The 20,210-nt window shown below is 51.4% G+C and overlaps 1 protein-coding gene across 4 annotated transcripts in view; it reads right to left on the bottom strand.

Annotated features, from left to right (window-relative positions):
- Window positions 1-20,210, bottom strand: part of BBS9 (Bardet-Biedl syndrome 9) — a 282,920-nt gene that overhangs the window by 223,086 nt on the left and 39,624 nt on the right. For 3 of the 4 annotated variants that reach the window (XM_031952936.1, XM_031952951.1, XM_031952944.1), the window contains exons 5-7: window positions 11,079-11,253; window positions 3,685-3,769; window positions 883-1,066 (exon numbers count right to left, since the gene is read on the bottom strand). In XM_031952936.1, the coding sequence (XP_031808796.1) occupies window positions 883-1,066; window positions 3,685-3,769; window positions 11,079-11,253 (444 nt within the window). Of the gene's footprint in view, window positions 1-882; window positions 1,067-3,684; window positions 3,770-11,078; window positions 11,254-19,459; window positions 19,773-20,210 lie in introns of those variants that run through there. The other variant, XM_031952960.1, reaches the window with a different exon arrangement.

Raw genomic sequence — 20,210 nt, 5'->3', positions numbered from 1 at the left:
TTAGCACATTTGTCAAAAGTCTCAGCTCTTCTACTTGTAAGAAAAGAAAAGATGCGCCACCACCAAGAGCGAGCAACTGGACCGGATTTCAAGGCCAAGCAGTTTGCAAAGAAGCCCCCATCTGACCCTCACCATGGCCCTGGGGGAGGGGACAGTGGCTGCTGTTATCCTGATTTTACAGGATAACAGAGAACTGAAGCAAAAACGGCAGAGGGACTTGCTCAGGGTCACACAGCCAATAAATGGCTAGGGCTGGATTTGAATTCAGGCCTTCCTGACTCCAGGCCCAGAAGGCTTCCCACTGAGATGCCAGCTGTCACCTAGGCAGCCTCAGTTTTCTCAACCATAAAAAGAGAATAGTGGTTCCTATCTTCCCAAAGTGTTTTGTGAGTCTTAAAAATGCTAAACACACATGAGTAATTTGGGCCCAGACCGTTTCTCTTTTCCGTGGGAAACCTCTGAGTTAGGACTCTTTCCAAAGAATTGACACCTTTGCTGTCACTCCTACCTGACCATCTGTGCATCAGCCCCACAGGCAGATGGCCTGCCCGACTTCCCAGGTATTCCCTGGGCCCAGGGTGCAGCACTGGGTATCAGAGGGACCAAACCCATGGGTCTGACCCTGGAGTGGCTTCTATGATAGAGAGTGGAAGGCCACTGAGACTGCTTCTTAAATCACTGTGTCCAAAGGAAAATGGTGGGCACTATCCGAGCCGTGTGCTACATCCAACTTCCCCTTAAATTTAAAAGGCTAAAATTCCCCCTTGAGTTCTGATAGTGTTGAAGGAGAAAAGGTCACTGCTCTATAGAAAACAGGCCAGCACAGAGGCAGCGTCACACTTGCACACTCACACTCACACACACTTCTCTTCTGAGACCCACCTGAACAGTAGGGGAGGAAACAGCTGGGGTTGCAGTCCAGCTTCTTCATGAACCGAATCTGCCCATTGTCCTTCAGGCAGAAGAAGTTTCTCTCCCCGAGCACAAAGACGGAGGAAGATGACTGACCAAACGAGACCACGCAGACATCCAGGGCTTGCTCGCCGATGTTCAAAGTCCAATCCACCTTTGAAGAAACAAAGAGCGAGAGTGACTCTGGCAGGCACAGAATGAGTGCTGGCCACCCCCAGCCCACAGGCCTCCTCTGCCTGGCTGCCCCCAAGCCCATCGGCCTCTGCCCAGCCACCCCCAGCCCACAGGCCTCTTCTGCCCTGTTGTCCTCAGCCCTCAGGCCTCCTCTGCCCTGTTGCCCCCAGCCCTCAGGCCTTCTCTGCCAGCCACTCTGGCTTACACTATGTGACCAGGCCACCTCCCCAGACACTGCCCCCTCTTGGGTCACAGAATCTTTCCCTCTGGTCCCTGCCACCATTAGGTCCTTATCCCGTGCCTGGCACCGATTACTGTTATTTTCAGAGGAGAGCTCAAGTCCCACTGAAGGCCCCCTTACAAAATCAGGGCAGGTCTTCGTAGAACCTGAGGCACCAAAGTCCGCGATCTGCAGCAAAGCCAAGGACACAGCCCACAGCCGCGGCCGTCTCCGGCTCAAAGCAGGGGAGCTCACCTGCCCCAGCATCACTTCCCAGGTGAAACCGAGCACAAATAAAATCAGCCTCAGGAGCTGGCACCCACTAGCGGTTCTGAGGTTCAAGGGCCCATGAGCGTGGCCCCAGACTTTCCTCATAGGGCCATGACATATGAACTGAAGCCTCCACTTTGAGACTTGGTGATGAGCTAGGGGAGCCTCCAGACTAAATTCCAAGGTCAGGAAAGTCCTAGGTTGGGGACCAGGGAAACCAATTCTGCCAAGAGCCAGACTGAAGCCAGGTCAGCCAGGCCGAGGGCTCTGGAAGCCACCTGCTCCATTGGCGTCTCCTCCATCCCGTGAACTTGTCCTGATCTTGCCAAGGATCCCTGAGGGCCAAGGAAGGCACACGGGATGTGCTGGAGGGGCCCCTTCATCTTCACAAGAACTAACTGATCAATCAACAGAGACCAGATCAGGACCAACGCAGTGATTCCCCCTCCATCTGAAGTCTGGAGGCTTCCTTTGAAACCTTTCTCTTACCAGAGACAAAGTGATGGGCTGAGTTCCAATCCCACCTGTGACCCTGGCCATGCAAGTCCCAGTCCCTGTGAGCCTCATTTCCCCGATGGTGACATGGGCCTCAGGACACCTCAATGACCTGCTGCTGCCCAGAGACATCCACTGTTGTTCTGGAGGTAATTGCTACTATTATGATTAAAGCAGCACGCCATTTCTACCTGTTGGCCGTCTGTGGAAACTAAGACCTTTTTCTTGGGGACCCCAAGGGCCCCATTGCCTGGGAGAAGCAGCTCCCCTCCCCTGCTGAGTCTTATCTGAGAAAAGTCACTAGACAAGTGCCTCTGTGTCCCCCCAGGCTGCTCAAGGGAGCCTTTGGCGCCATGCTCTAGGCCAGGGAACACACACCATAACTTGGGATGCCACAGAAGGAAGAAGAGCCTTTCTTTGCCACTTCCCAGCAACATGTCTTGATCTGTCCAGATCCAGAGGGTCCACCACTTTCCTTGGCAAATGGCTTCAGTGCTCAGTGACGGACCTCTTTCAGTCTACCTGAACTCCTCAGGAAAAGCTTTACTCTAATTTCCTGGTCACAGAGCTCCTCTGGGACACATAATTCCAATTTTTCTGATCGTTTCCTCGGAGCTCACGTTCTCTAATACTGAGATTGCTTCCATTGCCTCATTCGGAGACCTCCAAGCTTTCTTTAGGACAGCAATAAAGTGGGGTGTGGGAAAGAACACTGGCCCCTCACCTGACAAGTACCCCCAACGGTGGCACTTGGTGCAGCAGCAAAGAACTGCACCCCCATCACTTCTCCCCCCACGAGTAACTCATAAAAGCCACACGTTTGAGGAATCCAGAAAGGGCCAGAACACCGAGATGAATGGATGCAAATGTAAGTCAGCAGAACCAGGGGGACAACAGGCCCAACGCCTCCCCTGGCAACTCTGCCCTCCTGTGACCCGCCTCCCCACAAATGCCAACAAAATTTTCTTCAAGCTTTGGCTGGACCGTGACCCCGTTCCTATGCCTGCCTGTTTGTACTAAGGACAGGGAGAGGGACTGGAAAGGCTGCTTCCATGATGGAGAGAACTACTAGGAGAGGAAACTCCTTTCTCCAAGGAAGTTCAGCACCTCCTCAGCATCTGACAGTCTGATAGGGCTGCTTGGAGCCCAAGAGCTTTGCCAGTATGTGCTATTGAAACAACTGGGATCTCCTCTGGGAGTCCCCCACCCCCTTCTTCAATGTGTCTCCCCTTCACTCACGGACCAGTCCGACCTTCTTCTCCCTGCCCACACACACCCGGAGGTCCATCCTTGCCCCTCTGCCTTTGTCTGGGCCACATCCTCCAAGCCGAACCCCCTCAGCCCTCATGAGGCTCCCCCGGGCACATCAATGTTTGCACACCTCAGTGCACGCGGCCCATGCACTTTTTCCCTCTGAGGAATGGAAGCAGTTGGAGGGCAAGGCCCTCTTTTGGCCACAGGGTCTGGCCCCCTGCCGGATGCACCACGGGCACCTCACAAGTGCTTAATGATTAACCAATTACAGTAGCAGGACATCCAGCAACAATGAGCAGATCAATCCTTCTAATACTTCATCGGAAATATTACCCAGGCAATAAAAAGGGCCGACTCACCACCAGTCTTTTTCCAGAGCCAACTTTTTGCTGTTCCGAATCTTCTTTTTGATCTGCATCCGTTGCAAAGGCAAGAACTTGGTACCTGATCAAAAGACGCAAAAATGTAGCTGAGCGCACAGCTGTGGACAGATGTGATCCCGGGCACCAAGTAGGGGCTCTTAAAAGCACGGTCTAGAAGGGATTGTGTACTGAACTTTATTAGCCATGAGGATAAAATGTCAAAAACCATATCAGGAGATTAAAATCCAACATTAGAACTATTAAAGCAGGGGAGGAAGTCTGACCCTGAATTGCCTGTAAATCATCGTCAAGCTTTTCACTGGGAAGTGGTAAAATTTAATGCTATAAGTTGCAATATATTGTATTACAGGTGCTGACGTGCCTCCTGAGACTGTTAAGTAGCTGCAGGAGGGCTTAGTCAGTCATCAGTGAGTCAATAAGCGTTTATTAAGCACTTTCTGTATGCCAGGCACCCATGCTAAGTGCCGAGATACAAATAAAAGGAGAAAGGCCCTCCCCACTCCATCCAAAGGAAGCTCACAGACTAAAGGGGAATGGGGGGAGAGGATCTTGAGAATCGGGGCAGACCTAGAGCAGGATAGACACAGCAGCCTCTATGCTTTCCAGCTGAGGCCACAGGGACAGCTCTCCCAATTGTGTGACCCTGACCAAGTACTTAACATGTCCAAAGCTCGGTTTCCTCATCTGTAAGAGGAGGGAGGTGGGACCCAATGGCCCCATCAAGCCCCCTCCAGCCCCAGAACTGGGATCTCAGGATCTGAGCCTCAGCTCATGCAACAATTTCATTTATGGGAGGTGGGAGAGATGACAACTATTCATCTGAGCCACACGTGGCAGCGGTGTTAGCATCACTGCCCAACGGGCTGGCAGAAGGTCCACCTTGCTCCAGTGGAATAAGGAACACCTAAAAGGCCAGCTTCAGGAGTTACTTTTGCTCTCTTTATTTCATTAACCATTCAAGAAGAGAAAAATCAAATCAGCTGAATTACCAATCACTCAAGTACTCTTGGACACCCAGATTCCCTTTCATTCAAACCGAAAGAGCAAAGAGAAGTTGGCCGAATGCTTGTGGTGCCGCAGGCTAACTCCCAGAGGCCCACGCTGGCGTCTTCAAGTCCTGGGACGAACGTGGGAGCACTTATTTCCGACACTACTGGCGATAGCAAGACCGCTTCTGGAGCTCCCCATCAGAATCAGCAAGCAGCCAGATTTATCTGGGGCACAGTCACAGCTCCCCAGTCTAGTAGGCCACCACATAAAGGCATCCTTGGAGGCACCTGAGCTGCTCAGGATGCACAATGGGTGGAGAATCACCGGCATCAGCATCCTTCCGATGGCACGGCCTCTTCCTTCTAGCTTCCAGGAGAGAAAGCCCCATCTCACAGGAGATGAGAAAGCCCTCCTGAAAACCAGTCTTCCTGGAAAGCACTTTCCCTCTCCCCACAATGTTACATGGGCCTTAAACACTGCAAAAGGCTCCCCACATGCTGACTCTGCAGGCCTCGTTTCTCCAGCTCCCCCGCCACATCATATGCCACTATTCTTTCACCAGCGAACCACATCCTCACCTACTGCAAACTCCGGCCATCACCCTTGCAGCTGCACACTCCAGATGTTACCCTTGTGGCTGCACACTCAGGCCATCACCCTTGCAGCTGCACATGCTTCAGCCCCTTACAGCTACACACTCTGGCCATCACCCTTGTGGCTGCACACACTCTGGTCCCTTGCAGATGCACATACTCCGGCCCCTTGCAGATGCACACACTCTGGCCCCTTGCAGCTGCACACTCCGGCCCCTTGCATATGCACACACTCTGGTCCCTTGCAGCTGCACACACACTCGGGCCCCTCACAGCTGCACACTGCAGCCATCACCCTTGCCTCTTCTTGCCTGTGGCTCCCCAGCTCTCCTGTGTGAGCTCCTGCCTGATTCTGCTCCCTCCCCACACCGTCCCCCAACTTTAGTGTGTCTCTCCCCCAGCCTCCCTTCAGGGATGCCTTTGCCCACTAGAATGCAAGCTCCCTGAGGGCAGAGACCACATTGCTGGGTTGTCTCTGGATTCGCAGCAACACCCGACCAGGTGCAGAGGTAAGCAGTCAGTGAATGCTTCTTCATCTCTTGAGAGAAACAGGCTGCAAGAGCTGGAACGGAGGGGCAAGTCTGGAGGCCACCAACTTCTCCAGCCCCTTCTCTCAACGTTCCAGGTCCACACCAGTCCTACAGCAAAGGTGCCAGTGTTAATGCTAGGCTTGGGCTAGGCTGGCAGGGACAAGAGTACGTGATGATCTGGGGCTCTGGCCTGGGTGGAGGGGTCTCAAATGTAACTTCAGTTCTGGCTGCCACAATTTAGGAAGCACATGAACGAGCACATGAGGAAAGCAGGGAGCAGTGTGAAGGGCAGTGGGAAAAGGAGCTGAAGAAATGGTGGCCATTTAGCTGGAGAAGAAAAGACTTAGTGGGGACCTTAAAGGTCTGAGGGGCTGCCAGGCTGCAGAGGCCGCCCTGGCTGTACCTAGCCCAGAGGGCACGGCCAGTGGCCAGAAACTGGAAGAGCCACTTTGGGCTTCACATGGGACAATCCTCCAGAAGTCAGGGACACCTTCAGGCCAAAGCAGCAGGCCCATGTCACCAAGGGGCACGTCAGCCCCCACAGCATCTCGGGTCCCTTCCGACACAGAAACACTACAAGTTGAACTAACGCTCTCTCCTAGCCTGATGCTAGGATTAGTGAGCAAGTTTTGGCAAATTCAAAGCTCCTCGGGCTTTCAGAACTCTCTGAGTAAATACAGAGAGTTATTATTTCAATTGAGTTAAGCCCCTAAAGTGGCCTCAATCACAATCCAAACTCCAGTTGGGGCCGGGGCCAAAATACAGGCCCGCTTTCCAAACCCAGATCAATTTCTCTTCCTGGAAGATAAATCAGAATGGGATTTTATAGCTTAACTATAACAAACAGTAAATTTTGATGATGACAAATTGACAAGAGCATCTCTTTTGCAATGCCTGCTGTCTGACCTGTTTTTGACTATGACTAATAATACATATAAAAACCTCTGCTAATTTTATATTTAAAAACAATTCCAAGAGAGCTTGGGAATTCAGATGCAAGGAAAATAACTAAATCTCTTCTTCCCCCCTTCCCACTCAACAGGATTCGGGGGTACGACCTGAAGACTCTGATTCCCTCATGGAAAAGGCTGACAGAAGAAGGGATCCTGGGGGGATTGCTTCTGAAAGAGCTCTGCATGTGCACGGAGGAAGGGTCCCGCCAACCATAATCACACAGCCACGGCAAGGTCAATGGCGGCGCTTTCTGATGAGCTGGCCACGAACCCCTACAACCAAAAGCTGCCCATCACTGAGAGCTCCCCAAGGGCACATCATACAAACAGCCCACACTCTCCTCTCTCCTCCAGAGAGGGGCCAGCCGCCATGAGCAGCTTCTTCCCCCCTCACCTCCCAGCAGCATTGCTCAGTCTCACCTCCTCTGCCCCAATCTCTAACAGTGACCAGCTCCTCCGCTCTGAATCCAGGCCCTTAGCCCTCAGAAAATCTGCCAATGTCACCTGTCACTAGGGCCCCTTCCCCTTCTCCTCACCCACCTGCTTCTTCCCAGCAGCCCACAAACACGGGCCGGTCCCCACTCATCCTTAAAAACCTGACACCTGAGCCAGCTATGGTCGGTCCCTCGGCTTAGAAAAAGCTGTCCACCTTCAGGGCCCCCATTTCACTTCCCAGTCCCTTCCCTTCTGCCTCCCAAGCTCCCGGGCCCCAAGGTATCGACAATGTCTTCAACAAGAGAGTCTTCCTTAGGCGTCCCTAGCCTCCTCAACCACCCTCCACCTGACCTGGCTTCTGCACATCTCCTCCTTTGGCCTCAGCGGCCACGTTCTCTCCCACTAATCCATCTCCCTCTCGGATGACCTCTTCCCCATCTCCTAGGTAGAGCATCATCCTGGGGCTGCCCGGAATTCCCCCAGAAACTCTGCCCTGGGTCCTCTTCCCTCTCTGGACGCCTCATTCCCTTACTGATTCCATTGATTCCCAAGGATTAAATTACCATCTCTAAATAGATCTCACACACACACACACACACACACACACACACACATAACACACACACACACACAGCCCTCTATGTTGCTGTTGCTCATTTTCAATATTATTCAACTCTTCAGGACCCATTTGGGTTTTGTTTTTTGGCAAAGACTCTGGAATGGTTTCCTTCCATATGTATATTTGTGTGTATGTGTATGTACATATGTTTGCATGTGTGTTACATATGTAAACATACACTTTATGGATATACACGTATGTGTATAGATGCCTCCTAATCTCAGCTCTGAACTCCAATCCCACAGCACCCCCGGCCTGCCAGACATTCCCCCCCAAAGGCCCGCCACCATCCCGCCTCATTCGCTATTTCACCGAGCCTCCCCACTCCTGAGGGCGGCCGCTCTTAGCACCCCTGCCTCGAAATTGCCCACATCCGTCCATCTCACAGAGTCTTCCCCCGCCTCTCATCTGGTCAGCCTGCACCCAATCTCTGCCCTCTGACCACACAACTGTAATTCCTCTGCCTGAGGACGCCTCTGGGGTATATGAGTCCTGGGCCCGTCCCCTGTTCTGCTCCCACAATTCCTGTCCCTTCCTCTCCCCCTCGCCATGATGTGGCTAAACCGGCTTCCTGCCATTCCCTGAGTCCAACATCCCATTTCCCTTATTCTGCCACCTTCAGTCACACTCCACCGTGGTCCCCTTGGGGCTCCCTTCACAAGCTGGGCTCTGGAAGCCCTGGAAGAATGCTCTTCCATTTACTTTCTTAGCTGTCCCCAATGAAGTGCAGGCTCCCTGAGGACAAGGCTGCTTCCATTAATATCTCCCTTTACAATAGAAGGCGCTTAATAAAAGCTGAATATTTTGAACAGGTTTGAATAATAAAGTCTATAGAAACCAGGCTGAGGAAGACAGCTGCCATCTCAAAGGAAACAGGGACCAAGTGGAAGCTTTGGGCAGGTGATTAAGAGGCTAAAATTGGGATGGTCCCAGGGACCTGATGGCAGAGAGCCCCAAGGGCACTAGGAAGAGACCCAGGGGCACCTGCTAGGAGGCAACCACACAAGCCAACATGGCGGGATGGGAGCAAAAATACAGTTGGCAGCAGTGGGAACAGAAAGGAAACGATGGGTTGCAAGGCAGTCCTTGGGAGAACCGAGCAGCAAGGAAGCCTGAGGAGCCAAAAATTATCTTGGAAGGACTGAGGCTGGGAAGGGAGCAGCACAATCCCCCCATAGAAACGGCACAGCAGAGCGGGCCAGCTGAGTTCTTGGATCTCCATGCCCAGGCCGGCTCCTTAGTAAGCCAGAGATTAGGCTAGAGGGTGCCCTGATTTCCATCCTACCACTAGACTCCAGTGGAGAGATGGAGACTGATGACTTTGCGCAGCCCACCCTCTCTTAAATCCACTTACAAGTCACAGCATCTCCCCCTCCCCAAACTCAAGGTCCTCTTCTAGAGCAAAGAACGAACAACCATGGCTCCGTGGTACCAAGAACTACTTTTCCTTCAGAGTCACATCAGCATATAAAAATACAAAAAGTAAGTTCACAAGAAATAGCATCAATGGTAGGCAGTCCAGGCTGTCCTCTTCCACTTGGAGTGACTGTGCTGCCAGTAACTGATCCAAAACCCAAAGAGAAGGGAGTCCCCAAACCTTGCAGACCTCAGCACTCCACGTTCCTGACACTCATTTTTCCTCACCCGTCCAACGAGGGGCTGCATAAGGTGATCAAGCTCCTTTCCTATTCTAAAGAAATGTGCACGACTGTCAGATGGCACCCCAAGAGGCCCGGCTCCACAAAGAAGCCCCCAAATCCCTCAGAAATTCTGCATTTGTAACAATCACATAGCAGCGATGGGATACGAAATTTTTAAAAATTGAATATTGGGACCTGACTCATTTTGATAACCTGGACTGCCCTGTATTCTGAATAATTAGCAAACCAGAGGGAGCGCAGAGAAGCAAACACTGCATTTTTGTGCTTTTTTACTCACTAAGGAACTGCGTCAATGGTTATCATGAAGTGAGCTTAATGTTTTAAACATTAGGGCCGGTACACAAAAACACATGAAATTATAAACGGCATCCAGTCCCTGAAGCCCTCAGGTTTTTTATCATTTCTTAATAATCCATCTCCCATGCATTTTTACCAAGTCCACCCGATGGAGAAAATGCACCTTTTTTTCATCCTAGGAGGAGATGAATAGAGCGGAATGGAATGTTGGCGAGCCCAAGCCCCAAGAACAGTGGGGGCTTCGGTGAGATTAAACCCACACGTTAAGGAAACGAACACATTACTTCTCTATCCAATCACTTCTGGAACGACTACCAATTAATTCCAACACACATATTTCAAAGCAAGAGTAATGGAGTCTTCAGGCCTTTCTATTGTTACGGGCTGGGGGGCGGGGGGGATGACCGTGCCAACTCAGCCACTTGGCACAGAGAAATCCCAACCGTGCGCGAGAAGTGAAAAACAGGGCGAGCGGCTGGGCTGGGCTCGCCTGCAGGACGGACTGGTTGGACCACGGTTTCCCTCTGTCTTTCTGCTGACGGTCAGTCCCAGCATCAGCAGCATCATCCAGGGGCCAGGGTCAGAGAGCTTGCGGACGGGCTCCATACCCCATGTGAGCAGGGGCACAGACACACTACTTTCTGCCCCTAAATATTCCCAAACTTTAAGCACTTGAGTCTAGAGGCAGCCCAACTAAGCTGGACTGGCTGCAGCTCCTCCCAAGCCAAGGCCAGGACCAAGAGCTGCCGCACGTGTACAAATAGTCCTATTTGATGGGTGCCAGGCAGGCAGCCCTGATGCCCACAGCTGGTGGCGCTGGCCCTGCCACCATTCACATTCTAAGAGGCTACTGTGTAAGCCGGAGTGGGAAGAGAGAGTGTCCAATGGACACTTGGCTTTTCACTTTCCTGAATTTCTCTGTATTCCTTTCCTTGTCTTTCCACACTGAAAATCACTGACCCTCTTACTTGCTGAAGTATATGAGTAGTCCTAGTTAGGGGGGGAAAGGTCTCACACAAAAGTCACGGAGGAATGGGAAATGTCTTCAGGAAAAGGAAGCCCTGGGACCCTGGGGCTCCAGAACCCTTTTCCAGCAGCATGAAGCCTGGTCTGGGTTCAGGCAAGCAGCAGCATCTGCACTAGACCCAACACCTCCGACTCTCTCTTCCTTTTCTATAAACACAGCTGGTGCTGAGTCTCCAGAACAGTGTGACACATCTCCCCATCACCCACCAAGCCCCTTACTAGCACCCAGCACAGAAACCCATTCCAGAGACTCCAAAGGACCTTACTTGTAGCTCTCCACGTTTCGGCAGGAAGAGACGGTGATGAAGGAGTCCGTCCGGGAGCTGTACGTGAGGGGACCTGGCAGAAGAAAACCGGGGAGAAACCGCCCAAAAGCGTAACTTTCCTGCTCAAACAACATGAGCATCCCATCCATGGACTGGATACAAATCAAATCTCGACCTGAAATAAACAAAACAAAGCCAATGTCAACTCCGTCAATTCTGCACATTTATCGAGCACCTACTGTGTGCAGAGTCCTGGGAAGGAGATTACAAAGACCAAAGTGACAGTGACCCTGCCTTCTGCCTCCTCCTAACCCACCAGAGGGGACTGGCCTGTGCACAGGAAAGTCTGTGAAGAAGCCAGAAACATTTGACAGAAGGGAGAACTGCGTCCACAAGGGCCTCAGGAGGTCTCCCAGAAGCACTTACTCCAAGCAGGAGCCATTAGCAGGGAGGGAGATCTGGGCCGAGAGGACCACATGTAAACCCAGAGACAGAGGACACCAAGTCACCTTTAGACGGAGAGGGGACCGTCCAGTTTGGCGGAGCGTCGACTGGAGGGGAGTGTGAGATGAGGCTGCAGAGGCACCAGAGCCAGTCTGTGGGGCTCAGGGGCAGCATTTTGTCCTCAGGATCGTATGGAGCCCCTGAAGGGGCAGCAGAAAGTGGGACCCTGCTTTCCTTCAGCAGCTGTGGGGAGGTGGATGGATGCCTTGTTACAGGAGGCAGGCGGTATGAGCTCTCTAACCGGGGGTGACTGCAGCCCAGAGAGAAGGGATGGAGACATTGGAGAAAGGCGCCCAATCAGTTAGAGAGAGTACGGGAAAGAAAGGGGACAAAGGGGACCACGAACTTCCAAACCGTGGTCACTGAGGAAAGGAAGGGGCCAAGGCTTAGCGGAATTTTCACACTCCAAGAGCAAAGGAAAACTTTCGGTTTAAGTTTTCAGTTCTGGGGATTCCACTTTTATAGTCAGAATGCCGTCAGAACCCAGATTTTTTTCAATTTTTCTACTAATCAGGAGAATGGTTTTTAATCTACAAAAAGTAGCATTTATTGTAAATCAGCCTTAGCCAACATCCCTTGGTTAAAGACTGATCATAAGGTCAAAGTAAATCTCTTCATATAAGTTGCCTTTTCCCAGCTCCCTAAGTAAACATGGCCAGTTCTCCCAAGTTTCTCATGGGCTTCCATTTAGCAACTGAAACCCACCCAATAAAACTAAGTCCACGAGCACTGGTGAGCACCCACTATCTAGGTGAGTGACTTGTGTGAAGGGTAAAAAAGACAGTAATGAGGCAAAAAGGGGGACTGGGATGTCCTACAGGCCAGGCCCTCTCCTTAACACTGGGAAACACGGCACAAATATGAGTGTGGCTCCCTGGGTCAATCGCCACAGGTGGGAAGGAAGACAGAAGTGAGGCAAGAAGGATCGATGTGGGACCGACTGTGAGATCCCGGACAAGTCCAAAATAGGATACGTGATCCTGGCACTAAGGAAAGCCCTGTGCAAACCTGGCACAGTTAGGGCCTAATGCTTGCTTTTTATTTTAATTCAAAGCTTAAAAAAATCACGTGAACCTCAGTTGTTCCTTTGTTTTGAAACTACTCCCTGTGTCCTCTCTAGGACAGAGAAACTGAGGTTTGCTGTACTGTCCACTCTCAGATGCAAAAGAGCTGAGGTTCTGACATTCCCCCAAGAGATACAATCAAACAAACAAGCATTTATTAAGCACCAGGATGTAGCAGGCACTGTGCTGGGCCCTGGGGACCGGGCCTGCCCCCAAGGGTCTCTGGGGAGCTACACCTGAGAGCACACAGAGGGCCGGACCAACCCATGAAGATCAGAGGCAAGCCTTCCTAAAACCACACCCAAAGTCTGTCCACTGTCCCAATGAGCCTGATGAGAGAGAGCAGACAAGGAAGGGTGCCCATCATTACAGGGTCTCTCCTCCTTCCACTTCCAGATCACAAACAAGGCTCTTTTTTCTCTCCACAGCAAAGGCCTGGCAATCTGCCAGTGTCTTGCTGCTGTTAGCTGGACTTCTAGGATGGACAGAAGAGAACAGAAAATATTCTCCCGGCCAACAGGCCAATCAACTTCGGACATTGCTCCATTTGAACAACATGCCTTCGGAAGGCCTTCCCAACCAGGGGAGCAGTGGTGGCCAAAGCTCCTGCTGCCCTCCCCCTCGGTTGGGATGGTCCCCAGACACGTGGATTCTGCAGTTAAACATTCTCGTTCCCGACTCAGCTCACTTCCCTGGAAAACCGTGAAAAATAATAAGTTAAAATACTTCTCTTTGGGAGGTGACCAACAAGGAGGAAGGATTCACTCCACACCAAAGACTCCTGGTATTGATGGCAACGCTTTTTATGGGAACGAGAAACTGGGGATGTCCGTGGATCTGGAAATGGTCAAACCAACTCTGGGACAGGGATGTCATGAGATACTGCCACACTGTAAGGAGGGTGACGTGCAGGAAGACCCACATGAACCCAAGCCACAACCACGGGAGTAAATGACAAGACCCACCAGCACAAAACCACTGGATTTACTTATGGGGAGCAAAGAGTGTAAAAAAAGAAAGAGCCACTGGCCAATGCAACATTGTGCAGATCTTTAAGTCAGCACATTTGTAGGGGCTAGGAGTCAGTGTTTGCTGTGAGCGAGCCGCCGTCCTGTCCTCTGACAGACTCCCAGGCAATTTCTAGGTATGTTAAGTTTTGAGTTTTTAGGTAGGTTTAGGTATGTCTGTGGGCACAAGTCCCCGGAGATTCAGGTTGCCCTATGGGGTGCCCTAGGTAACATTTAGAGAGCTGGGGGCGATTATGATGCAAAGGCAGCACAAAGAAGCCATGGGCCCTTCAGCCTGAGTCCTGCCGGTGATTGCTGGGTACTGAGTCCAATCCCCTTAAGTGACTGCAGGGTCTGGGAGTCTTGAGGATAAAGCTCTGGCAGATGCGGGAAGTTTCAGGGACAAAGCTCTGGTCTCAATGCTGCAGTCACGCGACAAGCAGTTATTCAGTTCCTCTTATGTGCCAAGCCCTGTGCCAGGCCCTGGGGACCCAAGGCAAAATCGCAAAGGTGACATGAAAGTTGCTCTTTCCCTCAAGGTGCTTATATTCTCCTGGAGCGCTGCCACATTTAAACAGAAAATGTTGTGCTTCAGGAACTGAGCAAATACTAACAACTCAGTATATCCACTCAGACTGGACTCGAGCAAGGGATCCTGGGAGACAAGGTGGGAAGGGAAGCCATGCTGGGCCCAGGGGGAGCCACAAGTTCGGCAGCAAAACAGCCAGAGTGGCCAGGACCCATAAAGGGGAGGCACATCAAAGAAATGGAAAGGCAGGCTCCAACCAGACACAGAGAACGTTGTTTTTCAAGGTGTTTACAACTTTATAGGGGCTGGGGAAGAACCCCCTATGCAGTAATACAAAGCAGAACATGATTGGAGCAAGAGAGACACCTGGGGAAATAAATGAGTGTGAGAAAGACAGGGAGCAAAAGGCAGAGATGGAAAAGACATCACGGAAGCGGCAACTGAAATGGGCCTCGAGTGGAGGGAGGAAGGCCCTCAGAGGAAGCCTGGAGAGCCCCTTCCAGGGAGGCATAAGGACAGGATAAGAAGGGGATGGAGAACAGGCCCTCTTGGCTGCAGCATTGATATAATGGAGGGCGGAGGATAACGGGAGGCCGCCCAGGCAAGTGGAGGTTACAGCTCCATTCAGGGAGGGCCCCGAAGGCCAAGAGCAGGAGCTCATGATGTATTGAGCAGGATGAGGGAAGCCCTGAAGGTTCTGGCCTGAGAGTGGCGGGATCCTAGTAGGTCATTCGGCAGCAAGGCAAAGGACGGTAATAAGAACTAACACGGACATAGCATTCACTCCGCACCAGTTGCTGCACCGAAGGTCTCACGATTATTATCTCATTTGATCCTCCAGCTACTCCAACAGGCGGACACCATCATGACCCTCATTTTGCAGAAGAGGAAACTGAGGTAAACAGGGGAAGGGAGTAGGCTAGCGTCTATGGCCAAATCTGAATTTGGTCTCCCTGACTCCAGGCCCAGCGCTCTCCCCCAGCACCACCTTGCCACCATCGCCCAGGAGCCCATAAGGAGGGCGTAAAGGTCACTGGCAAATCCTTCTGTAGAATAATAAGTGAAAAGAGAAGGAGACACAAAAAGAGGGGGGAAAAGAGGGCAACGGAAATAGGAGGCCCTGCTGGAGAAGCAGGGCAGGAGAAGAAAAGTCAGGGGGCCCACTGCGGTGAGAGGGAGGGATAGCTCTGGGTGAGTGCTTTCACTCAGGCCACGTTGGCCCGACGGCACCCCTGGAACGTGCAGAGAGAGAGATCCGGCAGGCAGCTGGTAGTGGGCCTCTGCCTCTGGCTCGCCACCTATCACCCACATTTTGATTTTAAGAATAAAAATCCTTAACCCTAGCAACAGGATCCCACCATCCTGGGGTTTTGTGGCACCTCTCTGAGATATGGGTGCTCGGTAAAGGACGTCCTTTTGAAGCTTTTCAAAGGAATGTGTCTCCTAAGGAGGCAGGGTGGCCCAATGCATAGAAGCCTGACTCTATCCCCCCCCCCCACTAGCTTCAAGACTCCTTCAGGTCAGTGACAGATCCTCAGGAAAAGCGGCGACCATGGAATGTCCAGAAGGTCTGGCCACTGGGTCTGAAGGCATCATTCATGCATGATTCGTTATACCCATAAATCAAGATGCTCTCCTTAAGGATTTGTTCCAAACTTTCCAATGACCTCATCATCCATCTGTCATACCCTTCAATGCTACAGGATTTTGTGATCAGTGTGCCCTCCACTCCTGCCTTAGGAGATGGTCCCGGGGAGTTTGCTGTGGGCTACGGGCTTCTGGCCGCCCCAATCTGGAGGCCTGGACCTCTCCAAACTGCCAGACTCAGACCTCGGACTTGTCGGAACCAGTCAGGTCTTAGGTCCGGCCCCCACTGATAGGACCGGATGCCCACCGAGTCGAGGAGCCCAGGCCCCTCATATTACATGTAAGAAGTGGACACTCAACAAGACTAAATGGCTCTTCCAAAACCAAGTCAGCCAGCGGCAGGACTGCTGTCGACCAGAAGGACGTTCCTTTATTCTCTTCAAAGATCAGCAATTCCCCTCACACAACAAGGATGCCCTAAAGAAGCACACAAAAGACACTTGATGGGATTAAGCCAAATTTCTGTCAAACCAGAAAAACCTAGCCGGATTCCATTATTCCTCCAGATGGAGGAAGACCAAACCGTGTCACCTGGTGCAGAGCCCTTGCCTCGAATTTCCCTCTTCTCCCCTCAAAGGCAAAAATTCTAACGTGATGAGTCTGTTATGAAAACCAAGAGCCTTACATAAGCCCAATTATGATAAAAGGCAATATGCAATCAATGGTCAGAGCCTAAAGAAAGACATAGGAGGCCCACTGCAAATTAGGAGCCGTCCTCCCTCTTCGTTTGGCGCATCTGTTCCTCATTTGCATTAATGAGAATTCTACACACAGATAAAGGCAGAATGGACCCCTGGGCTACACACGGAGGTTCCAAGAAATACATCTTTATCTCATATGTGAGCAACCTCTTCAACAGACCTGAAATCCACAATGTATCGAGATAAATGGCAAGAAACAGCCATCCTGGGTAACCAAAGCAAGGAACGTGAAACAGCCGGCTGTGACAAATCTCGCTCGGGCCAGACTGTCCATGGGACAGAGAGAGGGGCTCGTGCTCCAGCCATAGCCCATATAGTTTTTAAAAGAAAAGACCCAAGTGAATTAAGGGCAACTTTTAACTTTGAATTTCCTAAGCTGCCAGTTTGCGCGGCCCCCTTTAATGGCATTTAACGCCATTTGAACTTCCTTGGATTCTCTTAAAGGAAAAAGCAAAAGTCTCACAGCTTTAACTTTTTTTTTTTAACCATAAAAAACAAAGGGGTATTGTTGCTTAACGGGCTGGTTAGGCTTCTCCTGGAAAAAATTGCGAAGGAGTCCTACAAAAATAGTGACCTATAAATGAAAATAAAAGCCCTCTAAAATACTGCTTGGAGCTGGATAATAGAAAAGACCATGATGCATTAAAGACATCAATCACCTTAAAAATAAGACCCCTGTTACAAGCTTTATGAAGACGTGCCTTGAGAGTTCAAACTTGGGCCCTAGATGTGTCGGCTACAGAGGAGAAGGCTGGAAGGACATGGGAGAGCATCTGACGTGATCTTTTACACCCCAGGGGCAGAGCCATCCCCAGAGGCAATGGGCCTCCTGTCACATGTGACGAGAAGAGTCCTCTTGACATGTGTCAGGAAGGGGATTCCTTATGTGGATGATCTTGAAGAAGCACTTTCTGAGGATTCCTCCAATTCTCAAACTCAAAGATTATGCAAGATTTCAAAAACATCAAAATGTTTTAAAGATGCTGCCTTGTCTGGAGCACTAAAAGACAAACGATATCACGTAAGTTCTCAGCATGATTTGGTTGCACAGGAAGCACCCCAAAAAGAAGTTATCAAGGTTATCCAGCATGCGGCCAAAATGTCAGCCATTGACACCCAAAATCAGTGTCTGACTGGTGCTGCTGTGTGCAAGCCCAGCACCTTGCTGTGTGCAAGGGTGTGCAGCCCGGCAACAGCCCCAAAGAACTCAAGACCACTGCCCCATGCCCAGCAATGGGGGAGGAAGGCGAGGCGCCCACTGGGGCAGCCTCAGGAGGGAGCTCTGCAGAACAACAGGAATGGAGAACGTCATCAAGGGACTGTACAAGAGGGGAGAGGAGTGGCTGGGAATGTGGCGGGGGCTCCAATAGGCCTGCAGAGAGTGCTCCAGGATGTCCCCCACTGCCACGGCCTTCTGGACCAATGCGGACAAGTCTTGCAGAATAGACGGACCAGCCCTCATCTCTGCAGACCCGGGGGAAGGTCCAGATGGAAGAGGCCATAGGTCACTGCAGCAAAGCACAAATCTTATATGCAGCTCAGTGTCTACCCAAGTCGTATCTCTATACGGTGGGCAAGCTCTGGGAGACTCAGAATCAAGTGGTCAGCCCCACCACCGGTGCAGCCCAAGGACCCACTGAGAACACGAGGTGTGAAGCCCAAGCTCTTTCTGAACCATAGGAGGTCAGTAGTGTCTACATTTTGTAAGGGTGCACAGGGCCACAGGAGCGGAGGCTGCGCTGGGGCCTAGAAGTGCCACAGCTCATGCAGAGCCCATAACCCCAGGGAAAAAATTATACATTTTATATACACATACATACACATATATATAATGTATAATTTTTTATTTATATTTATAATTTGTACACACACACACCCGTGTGTGCATTTATAAACCAAAGAGAAACACACACACACATATACAATATATACGTACACACACTCACACAGACACAAATATGTGTGTGTATTTATAAACCAAGGAGGGAAATTACATTTCCTATTATATATTTATAAATGTATATATACACACACCCTCACACACAGATACATATTTGTGTATAATGTATTTATAAACCAAGAGAAAAACTATACCTTTGTACAGACACATCCATGATATATGCGAGTATTGCATATGTGCGCACGAACACCCTTACGTCTGCCTTTGTAAAAAAGGGGGCGGGGGAGGATCCCAACGCCACCTGGTCTGGGGAGAATGAGCAGCAAGTTCTTCCCAAGAGCTCCACGGGCCCTGCTGAGAAGAGGTTTGCGTGTGGAGGCTGAGGGACCAGACGGTAGAGAGGAGGCTCCCTCTGCTGGCTGGCCACAAGGACAGCACCCGGAGCAGCCGGAGATGGGGGGTCTGGGTTCCCATGGGCCCAGCTTTCCCCCCAACAGGAGGGCGCCAGTGCCAGCCTTGAGAAAGCCCTTCAGGCGGGCTCCAGAGCTGGCTCATGAACTGTCCTCCTTTCCCGGAACTCAGCAGCGCGCACCCAGGGTGGAGATAGAGACAGGGCCCACGGCAACCACACGTACACGCTAAGCATTCTACAAATACTCTTTTACCCCCCCCAGTTCTCCCCTGCGCCCCCCCCCCATGTGAATCTTCTCCTCTCCCAGTCTGGGCTTGCACTGTCTCTGCCACCTGCTCCAAACCAAACCGCGGGTCCCTCTGCTGCCCTAAGAAAGCAGCCTCCTTCGTGCAGCATCAAAGGCCCTCCGGCCTGTCCCACAGGGCTAACCTCACGTTACTCCCACTGCCAGCGTGCCCTCTCCTCGGTCTTGGCTGGGGGGGCGGGGGGGAAAGGCCTACAATCTGTCCCTTCCGGCTTCGGCTCCCCCCATTACACGGAGCCCTTCCTGATGATCCTGTGATGAGTACAGTCCTACACACTCTCTCTCTCTCACACACACACACACACACACTCACCCACACTCTTCATCTTGTGTTCGCTGTACATCAGACGTGTGTGTACATGACCCCTTCTGTCCCCCCTCTCCCCCTGCTCCAGGAGGTCAGGAACCGTGGGCAAGTTTCTCTGTTTCTCCCCTGCAATGTCCCCACCCAGCATGTATTCCCACATGCTCTGAACCCAACAGCGACTAAATGAAGAGATCAAGTTTCCTTCCTGATCAGAATCTGGACCAGCTGATCACATGATGGTGTCATTCCTTCCAGGGAGGGGTAAAGAGAGAAGATACTTTTGCTTCTAGTCTTACAGAATTAAGTACAAATAAAAGAATTAAGTGACTTGAAAAGATCTACTTTGGCAGACAATGCTTAAAATCAATGACCTGATGACCCTGAGTTACCCCCTTTCTCATGAAAGTTGCTCTTGGTTCAAAGGTCAGATTTCTCTCCAATTAGATGATGAGTTTAAGGGAAATGAAGTCCCCGGTCTCCCCAAAAGAAGCAGTTGGTGGGTGTTGGCTGAGCTCTGTGCACCAAGATAAACTCCTTGGCCAGGCCTTCAAAGCTGGCCAGGCCCAACCTGGCAGCCTCACCCCCGCCCAGAACTAGTGCGCGTACTAGGGCTCCCGATGGGCTCCGCTCCGCCACAAGCAGACCCTCGGCCCCCACGGGCGCCCCGCGCTCTCCCATCCCTGCACCGACACCTCCTCAGACTCTCCTGGGAAGCTTTCCCCCAGCTTCATCCCCCTGAGCACTGACTTACCATCAG

The sequence above is a fragment of the Sarcophilus harrisii genome, chromosome 1 (assembly GCF_902635505.1).
Source record: "Sarcophilus harrisii chromosome 1, mSarHar1.11, whole genome shotgun sequence".
In the NCBI taxonomy this organism is placed as follows: domain Eukaryota; kingdom Metazoa; phylum Chordata; class Mammalia; order Dasyuromorphia; family Dasyuridae; genus Sarcophilus; species Sarcophilus harrisii.
The sequence above is the reverse complement of the archived record's forward strand: the minus strand, read 5'-3'. Positions and strand labels throughout refer to the sequence as shown.